Source organism: Scomber japonicus, chromosome 3 (genome assembly GCF_027409825.1).
Source record: "Scomber japonicus isolate fScoJap1 chromosome 3, fScoJap1.pri, whole genome shotgun sequence".
Classification (NCBI taxonomy): domain Eukaryota; kingdom Metazoa; phylum Chordata; class Actinopteri; order Scombriformes; family Scombridae; genus Scomber; species Scomber japonicus.
The window spans coordinates 31286008-31299371 of record NC_070580.1 but is presented as its reverse complement, the minus strand read 5'-3'; the positions used below and the strand labels follow the sequence as shown (position 1 = coordinate 31299371).

The window sequence follows — 13364 nt, the reverse complement described above, 5'->3', positions numbered from 1 at the left end:
CTAACGGACCTCCAGCAGCCAATGAAATCTATGGAAACACGTTCAGACTTCTCAGTTTAGAGGGATGAACGTGGATCATTAATGTTCCTCTGACTGGACTGAGACTGATGGAAAAGTAGCACACGTTCAACCTCAGCGCTGTTCATTCATTTACAACATCGAGCGCAGGGTAAGAGTGTGTGTGTGCGTGTGTGTCACTTTCAGGCAGGTTTTAGTGGAAGTTCGGCTTTGCGAAGAGAACAATATGTTACTCTGAAAAAAAAAAAAAAATCAGCAGAGAGACGAGAAAAAAAAAAAAAAAACCTAAACAAAAAAAAAAAGGAAAAACCCCCCGACATAAAATCCAACACAAGTCCTCACAGCGAGAGAGAGCCGAGAATAAAAACAACAAAACTCCTCGCTGCAGAAAAAGAAACACGAGAAAAAACAAAATAAACCAGAAAACATGTGAATCCTCTGTAGAAACCACAACCTTTATATTCCCTCTACAATTATGTACAATTAAACTTTATACAAGTAAGTAAGCAGTGATGCTCTCCTCACAGCGCTCTCTCTGTGTGTGTGTTTGTGTGTGCGTATATATATGTGTGTGTGTGTGTGTGTGTGTGTGTCCGTCCTAAGTGGAGCTGCTCTTGGAGAGGTTGGGGTAGAGGACGGCTGCCGTCACGGCGACCATCACTGCGATGACCGGCATCCAGGGGCTCCAGCCGCTCTGTCCGACACACACAGAGACAAACACAGCGAGAGAACCAAGTTAGTCTGATGCAGCTCTGTTATTCATTTATTTATTCATCTATTTATTTTAACTTTAGCTTTAACTCGACCGAGACTGAAACCAGAAAGAATGAAAAGAAGAGGAAGAGGAAGAGGGAAAGTAAATTTTAGAGGATTGCAGAAAATAAAGAAAGAAAGCCAAAAACATGAAGCCCCCAAAGTCCCAAAGAGGATGTTCTTCCTGTCCGCAGCATGAAAGTTATTTATTATCTGATTGGGGATGTTTTCTAAAAGTGTGAACAGGAGGAAATAAACATTAAATAAGTTTCACCTGAACGAACAAAAAGGATGAAAAACTATTTAGAATAACGAAAAAAAGAATAAAATGTCTCAAGTAGGGCTGTCAGCGTTAACGCATTAATCGCGATTAGATTAATGCAATCCATAACGTGTTATTTTTTTTAAATCACATTTTAATGTTGCAAGCCTTTTTGTCCCTTCTACTTCCCCGTAGACGGCTCCTCTAGCTGTAGCGCTATGCTTTGAAGTGGCCTCCTGCAGTAAACCTACCGCGCTGATGGAAAGTAAGAGAGCTACTGGACTTTTGAACGGCTTGTTTAACTTTAAAACACTTCGACCATTTTGGAGTGTGGGAGTCGCAGCAGAGCCGTGATTGATTCCCAGTTAAGACACTCTGGTAAGAAATGCTTTACATTATGGGCTTAACACTGCCTTCAAATGTAAATAACAGCATTTTAAACATGCAATTTAAAACACGATTAATCGTGATTAACTATGGAAATTCTGCGATTAATCTCGGTTAAAAAAATTAATCGTTTGACAGCTCTAGTCTCAAGACTTTCTGTACAGTAGATTTTAAGTTGTAGAAATCAGTATCCTTGGTTTTAAAGGTGGAGTTTATCTATTTTTATCCGTGGAGGAGTGAGCCAGACGCTAAGTGACTTCTCTGCATGTGAATGTGATAATTGAGTCTTCTGGTAACTGCATTTATCTTCTTTGATGTTCAGTCTATGATTATCAAGAGGAGGAGGAGGAGGAGGTGTCAGAATCTTAAACATGAGACACAAATCAACGTTTACTGTTTCTAACTGTTTGATCTCTGTGTGGTACTTTATGAAATGATGGTGATGGTTGGAGTTTAACCTTCATGTCGTCCTCCCGGGTCAAATTGACCCCGTCTGTTTTGACTCTTCCTTCCTTCCTTCCTTCCTTCCTCTTTTTGTCCTTACTCCTTTCCTTTCCTTCCTTCCTTCCTTCCTTCCTTCCTTCCTTCCACCATTCTTCTTTAAATTTTCCTTCCTTCTTCCCCTCCTCCCTTCTTTCATTCTTAACCAGGGTTGGGAAGGTTACTTTGGAAAAGTAATAGGTTACAGATTACTAATTACTCTATTCAAAATGTAATAAGTAATGTAACTTATCACATTTCTTATAGATTTTTCACCAAAATCTAAGTTCAGGTGTTGTCATGGATACTGACATGATTTATAAGGGAGATCATTTCTTATAAAGCAACATTTATCTCTCATTTGAAAATGTATTCATTAGTTCATGTAGATTTTGGAATATAAAATAAAGATATTTAATGATAAAAAGTCAAAAGTCTGATATGGAGCTTAATTTGTACTGTGACTCCATTTAAGCCCACGTCATGATTTATTTACAAAATATAAAAAAATATTGATTTCAAAGAATTAAAAACAGCAATATATGTATTCAGTAACATGTTAAATATTAAAAAATGAGAAAAAAAACTCTCCTGAGCAAAATCTTAAAGGTCTGACTTCAGATGTAACCTCCTTTATAATCATCAACAATTATTTTGTAATTAAACATGTAACTATTGACTCCCAGACACTGGTCTTAACTAATAATGAGCTCTGTAAAATCAGGTTTTCAGGATCCAGCTGGATTAAAATGTGGCTCTTTTTATGCATTTCATTAAACATCCATCTAAACTTCACGCAGCTGATCACTGATGAAGTCAACGACACATGTGGTGCTTTTATCAGCCGTCAGACGACACAACAGACTCCAGTCTTTCTTGCTTTTGGGTTTGAAGTGAAAATAATAATGTATTAACCGAGTTCCCTCCACTTGGACGAGGCTGTGCTTTGTATCATATATAAGCAAGCAGCATGATAGAGAAGCGTATGAGCTTATAGTCAATTATCTTGTGGGATATAAGATAATGACTATAATATAAAAAAATAAACACAACAGAATAATAACACAAATGAATAATTATACAATCTTTTGGGACTTCAGGGACTCTGCACAAGAGAGGTACAGATGTAAAATGAAAGGAGAAAGAAAAAAGGAAATCAGAGGGTTAAATAATAAAAAAAACCCAAAAACAAACACAATAGAAAGCAGCAAAGTAAACAAGGCCGAGGAAGTTTACCTGAGTAGAAAAACAGAAAAGTTACAGACCAGTTGTCGTTTCCACAGCAGACTGGAAACACTGGTCAGACATTCCCGAATAAAAACAAACAAGCAGCAAACAACACAAGACGAACACGATGGGAAGAATGATGATGAATGTTTAGAAGAATGAAGAAGAAGAGGCTGCGAGGTAGAGGTCGAGAGGCTGAATGTAGAAATAAAATAAACTGCAGTGCATCAAAATAAAAGGACTTGAAGACTGAAAGATGGATGAGTCAGTTTAAACAAACCACCAAAACCTGTAAAAGCAGGTAAAATAAAAAACAGGCATAAAAAAAGGGAAAAAATAAGAGATTAAGCAGCAGACTGGATGCATGAGATGGAAGGAAAGAAAAAAACCCTTCTGCAAAAAATGGAGAAGAAACAAGGCATGAAAATAAAATAAAATAAAATGGAAAAATAAAAAGGAGCACCGAAACCCTGAGAGTGAGAGGGAAGTGAAGAAAGCAGTTAGTGAATGAATGAGGCCGGCCGTTACATAAAAGGAAGGCGAGAGTCCGACTCTTTAAGAAGAAATACCTACCGAGACTCTCAAGACTCATTTAGCTTTATGATCCTTTGTATTTTCTGTATATAAAGTTTGAGATTCATCGAGTTGAGTCACATCCTGATTTTTATAGAGATTGTTGCTGTTTAGAGATTTTATTACTATACTTAAAATAAAAGATCAAACTGGAAGAATAAAGTATATAAAGTATGAAATATATCTGAATACTAGCAGATGTCCTTATTCTCTGCCCTCTCATGTATAATAATTAATAATCTAAGCTTTGGCTAAAACTAACAGCAAGTTTTCTAGACGTTTTCTCCTTTAACTTTGGCTTCACAACCAGATCTCTTAAAACCAGGCGGATTATGACTTTAAACAACCTCCTGCAATTAAAATCTCTCCAAAAAAAATCTCTGACGTCACAGCTAAACTGAACCTGATGCCTCAAACTAACCATTTAATGTTGTGCACTTACCTGACGGGCTAAACTGAGGGCAGATATTCTTCTTCTTTTTGTCAACAAAGTTCATAAAAAGACCAGAAACCAACAATAACTTGATCTACTAACATATTTGTGTATCCAAAGTCTGATATATCTGATTTTTTTTTTGTGTCACTGAGCTCTATTGTAGCACATAAACTATTAAAAACACATCAATGAGCTCCTGGTATTAAAAACGCTGAAGTGACTTAAACCTGCATTCTCTCTAACGGCCACCAGGGGGCGACTCTACTGGCTGCAGAAGTCAATGAGAATATTCCCAATGAGTTTAAGGTCTCAATTGTTTGTTTAAAGTCTTTTTCAATACAGCATGACGTTCATTTAGTAAATTATGGTCATATTTAATTTAAGTTTGACGATAAAGCAGTGTATGTTTTAAGGCATAGCTACAATATGATGACAAGTCGCTACCACGGCGACAATATAGGTTAGGTAACGTAAACCTGGTGTAACCCAAGATGCACTAAATGTGCTTTCAGTTCCCTGAAGGTAAGTCTAGCATTTCGGTCACTTACAAAGTCTTGTTCAGGATTTTATTATAAGTACATTTTGTTTTAATGGTCTTAATCCTAATTTTTACTAGCAAAAAGCACTGTGTTAACCAAGCTACCAGCTAGCTTTAGCGTCTGCCCAAATATGGTCATTTTTCATCACTTCTGGCCCCAAACATCCAAGATGGCAACAGTCAAAATGCCAAACTCAGAGTCCATAAACCAGTGAATTACATCACGGTGGCTACGTCAGTTATTTTTATAGTCTGTAAAACACACTGTGGTAACTTACTTCTGTTAAAAATACGCACAGCACAAACATGCATGTTCATTTTTCAATATAATTATATAATCCTTTGGGCCTGATGGGCTCGAGAGCTACAGACAGGGTATGGAAGTCAGAAAATATTGATAGAGGGATTAAGAGATTGTTGGTTTTGATCTTTTCATGGGATTTGTTGACAAAAACAAAAATACAGACTGATGACACCTCTACTTTCAGCTTCTAAGACCTTTCTTCTTGAGTAATATTTAAATCTGTCCCCCTCTAAAACCTAAAAAAAACACCAGCAGGCGTTGTGTGGACTGAGGTTTCCTTTTAACGGAGGGTCGGTGTGGTCGGTGGGAGTCCAACCTTTTAAAGAGTTCGATGTTAGCCTCAGCAGAGCGGAAGCAGAAGAAATGTGACCGACAGCCATGCAGTTAGAGCGGCTCGAACCAGACAAAGACAAGACCACCACGATAATGACGATGATGATGATGATGATGATGAAGATGATACTGAGTTTTAAAAGAGAAGAGTAGGAGGTGATGAGAGCGTCCTGTTTATGAGGAATTCAGGGTTTCACCGTCATGGAGCAGCAGTCGACATCATAAAGTAGATCTAAACTTTATATTTATCTTTCTAACTTTCTAACTATTAGAGTAGGGAACTTATTCAAATTATTACAAGCATCATTTTTAAATGTATATTTTAATTTGTTTCATTTCTTTTTATTGTACACCGGTCCAGTAAGTGTAGCACATACAGTCCTGACCCTGATTATTACTGCACCATATGTATTATTGTCTGTTTTAATGTCTGGTTGGTAGATCAGACGAAGAAAAAATAAACTAAAATCACCTTTTACAGGAGGTTTGGAGGTCAAAGGTCACGACCACAGTTTAGATTTGACATGAATAATGATTTCCGCTGGTGGAAAAATCTGCGTAGGTCGACTTATTGCCAGTAAAACTTCACAGAGCTCTGACTCCAGGGTGTGGGGGTACCCTAATATATTCTTGTGGTTCAAATTTCCCACAAAGACCTGTCACCCTGAATTCATCACAGATCAGGACGACGCGTTTTCACCTTCTTCATCTTTCCTTCCGCAGATGATGAACAGATGGGCGGGCAGCAGAGACAGACAGAGAGACAGACGGACAGACAGACGGACACAGAGACAGAGAGAGACAGACTGATGTCATGTCGGTGTGTACCTTTCTACCACAACTGGCCGAAACACCAGTAGAGCAGAGCCAGGACAAGGCCCATGAATATGGCTTGGACAGGCTGCAATATGGATGGCTAGAGGAAGGGGAGGGGAGGAGGGAGGGGAGGGGAGAGGAATAAGAAGAAATCAGCCGGCAAATCAACCAAAAACCAACATGGAGGATGGAGCAGCTACAGCGTGTGTTTTTCGGAGGGAGAGGAGAGGGGGAGGGAGGAGAGACAGAAAGAGAGAGACAGAGAAAGGGAGGGGGGGGGGGGGGGGGGGGTTGTGTGTGTCAGATATCTAGTCAGGCATTTCTACAAAGCAACACCACCATTCCTACACATCCAAACAGCAGCCACACTGATAAAAAAACAACAAAAATAAATAAAAACACCACAGAGGAAGAAGTGCCATCCATCACCAGGCAACGACTCTTTCCTGTTGGAGTTCAGCCCGTTAACTGTCAGCACCGGGACGCCTCGTTAAGCACTCTGAAATCGAACCCTACTAGCCGCTGGCAGACACGCGGTACGCTCGATGATTTTTATGAAAGGCTAGTGTGAAATGTTTGGACTCTGATGCTTCTTAATAATAATAATAAATAAAAAACAAGTAGCACAACGAATCTGACATGAAGAATGTTAAAAACCGGTAAACTCGGATGCTAATGCATGACATTTGTGTTTAGTGAAGCTAAATAATACACATAAAAAGGATAATTCCAGCTTATTTAGGTCTTTTTCTCATAGTGTTATCTATCATTTCTATCTGTAATAGTCACACTGTACTCACCAAAGTAAATGTTGAGATCTGGAAACACGGATATTACTACTACTAAAGTGAAACTAAGCTAAAAAAAAAAAAATCACTAAGAGCTGATGCATCCTGTCATAGAATAAATTAAATCACTGAAAAAAACCTGCCGACCACTTTTTACAGGAGGTTTGGAGATCAAAAGTCAAAGTCCCGGACTATTATGAGGTCTAGATGACGTGGGTGGTGTGTGAGTTTTACACTTCAGACGATCAGACATGAAAATGAGCAGATAATTCATCCAGATTCATTTTAAACTAATATATTTGAAAGTAAAATTGAAGGTGAGAACTCCTAAAATGTCATAACGTTGTCAAATCTGCTTTTTTTGACCCGTCTGAGTTTAGTTTAGTCTCAGTGTTTCCAGATCTCCATTATGAACTTGGTGAGTAGGAAGTTATTACTGACAGAAACCACCAGATTAATCTCAGAATATAAAACCAAAAGTTATCTTTACTTGTATAGATTATTAAACACAGGAAAGAAGAACCTTTTGAGGAACTCAGGAAATACGCTTCTGCTCCGAATGCATTACTCTCTGATATTAAGTGTAGTTTGTAAAGCTGATGATCTCTGATTGGTTAAACTCAGACACCACAGCTAATTTAACGTGTGTATTGCTTCTGTATTAATATGAGAATACAGTTTGAATATTTCTTGTTGCTTGTTAAAATTAGATTAGTTTCCTGACTTGTGTAAAAAAAGAAAAAAAGAGGGCCATAAAGAAAAAGAAATGAGTGAGTGAGAGCGGGGGCTGTGGTCAAGAGATTAAATTAAGAGAAATAAAACTTTATTTGCTGATAGTTTCATAGTTTCATGGCTGTTTCTAAAGCGGGCATAAAATAACCGTCATACACTCAACAGATTGTCTACTGTGGAGTTTACAGCCTCATTTCATTTCATTAAGCCTCGTGCTTCAAAGCCTTCAGACTGAACAGCACCACAGCTCCCAGTACGTCTCACTCTCACTAATGTTTTGTATCTTTATTATTTATAGTATTTTAAAATTTAACTCACACATCAGAGTCATATAACCATAAATATAAATATAAAAAGGGGATTTTTAGTTCCTAATTTAGCTCCTCTGGTTCTATAGTTCCTGCTACTTTTACTCAAAAAGTGGCAATAAACCAGAATTATCCTTTATTATAATTACCCTTTATTTTTAAATGTTAAAATAAAGACGGTTCATTTAGTCCTGTGTGAAAAAAAACAAACCTGAGGAAACAAGACAAATATAAACAGTCACATCAACAGAGAGCTGAGGAGGAGGAGGAAGAGCTGAAGACAGACGAGAGGAGGAAGAGGTAACAGAGGGTGAAGGCTGCTCTGCCTCGCTGTCGGCATCTGATTTTCTGATTCGTGTTTCCTGGAGTTTTCACGGCAGCGGAGACAAAAACTAACAGCTGCTATCAATCAGCTCAGGATGAAACGGCAGGAGAGGCGATGATGTCACATGATGTCACCTCAGCTGGAAGAGGGTTTTTTTTCTTTCTTTACTGTCAATTTACTGTCAAGTGTTTTTTTTCTAATGTCCAGTTTCTATGCTGATGATGAATGTATCTTATTGAGCTGCATCAATCTGCAGGAATCACACTGGTCTAGTTAATGATTATTATTATTATTATTATTAGAAGATTCAGTTCATATTGCTCCATCTGTTGTTATTTTCAGTCTCTTTTGTTAGTTAGCGGGACTGAAGGTGTGATTCAGGTTTCTTTTTTTAGCGAGGAAGCAGTGAGGAAGTAGGTGGTGGTGGTGGTGGGGGTTGGGGGGGCTTTGGGCTGAGAGTGCTGAGTGGGCTACAGCTAGTGAGTCCAAGACGGCCGCAGTGTCCAAAACAAGTCTGCTGCTTCTCCTGCGTTAAAATGTTAAAAAAACAAAACCCCAAAAACTCCAAACTGAGGAAAAAAACATTAAGAAAAATAAAACATCTGGATTTAAAGCTGAGCAAAAACAAACAATAAATGTCACAACAAAAAGAGTCCACATTGTCTTTGGTCTTATTAATGTGTGTGTGTGTGTGTTGTGTGTGTGTGTGTGTGTGTGTGTGTGTGTGTGTGCGTGTGTGTGTGTGTGTGTTGTGTGTGTACACTCACGGAGCTGGTCTTGTCCTGCAGCAACTTCAGGCTGCTCCTGCACTGCTCCAGCTCCTGGTGGATGTTCAGCTTCTCCTGCTCTGTTTTCTCATAGCGCTGACGAAGGTCCAACAGCTGAGACTGTGTGTCTTCATACTGTGCACGCACACGCACACACACACACACACACACACGCGCACATATCACATCATCTCTATGAATTATCGGTTCATCAATATCCATATGGAAAACGTAACTATTTCAAGGGCGTGACCCTCTCTGCAGAGTGTGTGTGTGTGTGTGTGTGTGTGTGTGTGTGTGTGTGTACCTCTTTCTGCAGTGTGTGTGTGCGGGCCTGGGCCTGGTCCAGCTGGCTCATCAGCCTGCTTTCGTCCTGTAGGTGTTGGTTCTCCAGCGAACCCAATTGGTCCTGCAGAACGTCCTTCCTCTTCTCCAGAGACTCCAGACTGTTGCTGAGGACCTCACTCTGCTCCCTGGTGCTGCACACACACACACAGACACACACACAAACACACACACGGACACATATCAGCAACATGATCATCAGTCCCTCCAAAAACTTACAATCCTGTGATTTTAATAATATAAACCACAAAAGAATCATCCATCTCCCACATTTGCAGGAGCATGCATTTTTTAACCCTTTACATGCTGCTCATATTCTGACTCATAACTAGTCTCTGCACCAATTCACATTCATAAATTCCCCGTCAGTCATTAATAAATGATTGATTAATCCTTAATGAAGGTTGTATTACATTTATTTATGGGGGAAAAACATTTATAATCACTATTTTATGGTTCAGGAGAACACTTTATAGAATATGATGAATAGAGCAACATGTTTGAATAGTGATGAAACATGTATCAGCTGCACAAAAATAAAAATATAATGTATTTTATTTCAATTTTGGTGTATTCAATGTCACATTAGACAAAGTCCACCTTGCAGAAATGTGTATGGGATGCTTTCACAGCTCTCGAATGTAAAAATGGGTTAAATTTGACCCTGAACAGTATGTAAAGGGTTAAACCCTGCAAATGGCCAAACTGGAAGAGTTTCACCAACCACAGCAGCTTTAACCACAGAAATCACCCAGTTCAGAGCATCATTTGGGAGCTAAAGTAAAGAAAATAAGCCTTAATTCTCCACAAATGCAATAACTTTGTTTTCCAGAACTTGTCCTCAGGTTATGAATCGGTCCAACAAACATATGAACCTTGAATCATCTCAACCTATCCATTTAATTTACATCAGGAGGGTCAAACTCATTTTCATTCAAGGGCCACATACAGCCAAATTAGATCTCATGTGGGCCGGACCAATAAAAAGATGGAAGGGAGGAAGGAAGGAAGGAAGGAAGGAAGGAAGGAAGGAAGGAAGGAAGGAAGGAAGGAAGGAAGGAAAAGAGATTAGGAAGGTAAGGAAGGAGGGAAGGAAAGACAAAAGGAAGGAAGGAAGGAAAATGGATTAGGAAAGGAAGGAAGGAAGGAAAGGAAGAAAGGAAAAGAAGATGAAGGAAAGACGGAAGGAAGGAAGGACGGAGGGAAGGAAACAAAGAAGGAGAGAAGTAAGAAAGGAAGAAAGGAAGGAATACAAGGAAGGAAGGAGGGAAGGAAGGAAAAGGGATTAGGAAAGGAAGGAAAGAAGGAAGGAAGGAAGAAAAGGAAGAAGGGGATAGAAGATGAAGGAAACATGGAAGGAAGGAAGGACGGAGGGAAGGAAACAAAGAAGGAAAGAAGTAAGAAAGGGAGGAAGGAAAGAAGGACAGAGGACGGGAGGGAAGGAAGGAAAGTGGGCCGGATTGGACGCCTTGGCGGGCCGGTTCTGGCCCACGGGCCCCATGTTTGACATCCCTGGTAAGCAACCACTATGGCGACCTTCTAGACAGACATTTAGGACACATCACGCTGCTCGCTGCGGACTGAGATGCCCATGAAGAAAGGACATTCCTGAGATCAAGAGAGATGCCTCGACTGGAACTTATTATTACATCCTACGATTTGCTCTGAGTACTTTGAATAATTGGATGATTTCACAGACGACTTGTAAAACTTCAACTTAACCACAAATTTCACACAAAGTTCAACCAATTTCCCCCCTTCTTAGTTACTGACACGTCAAGAGGAGACACTTATGAGGACACGGAGAAGGAAAGTGTGAGAGTGTTTATGAATTGTTCTTTTCTCTCGAGCTCCATCTGTTTCACTCTCGCTGACATCATCATCTGTCTTAAACGTTTCTTCTGATCTGCCAAATTACGTGTTGAATGGATGGATTTAATTTATCGACAGCAAAGATTTTGATGTGATGGGACGTATTTTTGATGGACCGGAGAGAGAAAAAAAAACCCTCCTCTCTGACCTCACAGGGAAATTCCTACTCACAAAGCTCTCAAATGTGATTATCTGCTGAGGGAAGCACATGTATGATTCAATGAAATACGGAGTTTCACACATGTGTTTATCATTTTGAAAAAAAAAACCTGCTTTCAAACAAGGACTGAAACTTTTACTTTTACTGGTTCTGCATGTTTGGTTTCTACAGTTTTTATTTCCTCTTGCATACCTCATGAACGCTGCGATGCCTTTAAATTCATTCACCTTAGTAACAAACAGAAACTCTGCACGCAGACATTTACAAACTTTAAATAAAATGTTCAAAGGGTCGCTGGATTTTACGTCAATGTACACAGTATTGGACACAGTTGATGCTTTAAATTGCAGTTTGTGGTTTTTATTTCAGCTACAAATATCTGAATGTAGCGTAACTGCTAAGCTTCGTCATCGATTAAGCGTGTCAAGTTTAAGGAAATTTGCTGTAAAAGAGCTTCTCTCAGCAGAGCGGTGACGGAGAGCTGACATCTGCAGCTTTACTGGAGAACTGCATTACAGATATTTATGAAAAGTGCTGCATGTGGCACCGAACCTAGGCTTTATTGGAAACTAGTGAAAACACACAGGTGGAATATATGACTGCCCAATTACAGCTAAAGTACCTGTTTTTACAAGAAGGTGGACCCCAATTACTGACTATCTGGCTTAGGACTCTCATACACTTATACTCTATTCATTTACTATTATTATTATCTTTTTATTATCTAAAATATACCTTTTTTAGAGTACAGAACTAGATATGTGCTATATACCCTTTACAATGCTATCTCTGTGACAGATGAGACCCAATCTCAAGATGTCTTCTTTTTGTGTGTGTGTGTGTATTCCTTTGTGATATTAATTGCCTGTTAATGTGCATTTAAGGCAATAAAGTAAAAAAAAAAAGAAAAAGTGCCACGCAGATAAAATCCTGCTGAGCTCTCGAACACGCGCTGATGTTTCTGTGCAGACGGATCTGAACGAGGAGCTTCAGCCTGTTAACCTGCTGACTGCTCGGTCTGCATCAGTCAGCTGTCGTCCCCTCGTAGCTTCTCTGCCTGAATCAGCTGGACGCCACGTCTCCTGCTGTCCTTCCCTTTAGTGCTGAAAACAAACTCTGAACCCGTCAGATCCTGCAGACCTGGCAGCGCTTCTGTCAGCTGATCTGAGCCAGAATTAATCAACTCGATCACAGCCGTCACCGAGACTTACAGATCCAGTTTGAACAGTTTGACACGCATAGTTGATACATTTCGGGTTAACCCTCGGCTTTACATTCAGTTAAGAGTTTGGAGACTGTAGAGTTTTAGTTTGAGGTGTAGTATGTTTATTTTAGTTTTGTTATTTACTATAAAATATTCACTATATTAACTTTTTTTCTTTTTAAATATATTTTTAAAGCATTTCTGTGATCATTACAGATTCCAATACATAAAAATGAGTTCAATTTTCAAAATTTTTGTTCAAATACTTTTTAACTTCTCTTAATAGTTATTTTTTTGTATTTTTATTATCTGGAATAAAACAAATAAATACAAACATCCCTCGTACCTTTGCATAAGCAGAAACAAAAAAACTAACAAAAACATAACGCTCTGTGTGTGTGTGTGTGTGTCTGTGTCTGTGTCTGTATGTGTATACATACCTGCTCAGCTCAGACTCCAGGCGGTGCAGTTTTTCCATAAGAGCTTTCCTTTCAGCTCTCAGGCCGTCACAGTCCTGCTGCAAACACAAACATCGCTGCTGCAGCGCACTGCACTCCGCTGAGAGACAGAGAGAGGAACACGATGAGAGTGTTGTGATAATTAATATCTAAAAAATAAGTTTATATCACAGCTGTATGTCTAAAGGTGCCCTGTGGAGTTCTGTTTACATTCAGTGTTACCAAAAAGCATCAAGTGTCCTTTTATCGTCTTCTAGCACTCATGGTTTTAATGTATC

The 13364-nt window shown here is 39.2% G+C and overlaps 1 protein-coding gene across 7 annotated transcripts in view; it reads right to left on the bottom strand.

Moving 5' to 3' along the window:
• Window positions 1–455: 455 nt before the first annotated feature.
• slmapa (sarcolemma associated protein a) overlaps window positions 456–13364 on the bottom strand; it is a 72491-nt gene continuing 59582 nt past the window's right edge. For all 7 annotated transcript variants that reach the window (XM_053315433.1, XM_053315432.1, XM_053315436.1 and 4 more), the window contains 5 exons: window positions 13069–13186; window positions 9355–9526; window positions 9048–9182; window positions 6140–6227; window positions 456–712 (listed from right to left, as the gene is read on the bottom strand). In XM_053315433.1, the coding sequence (XP_053171408.1) occupies window positions 6144–6227; window positions 9048–9182; window positions 9355–9526; window positions 13069–13186 (509 nt within the window). In that variant the 3' untranslated portion in view covers window positions 456–712; window positions 6140–6143. The remainder of the gene's footprint in view (window positions 713–6139; window positions 6228–9047; window positions 9183–9354; window positions 9527–13068; window positions 13187–13364) is intronic.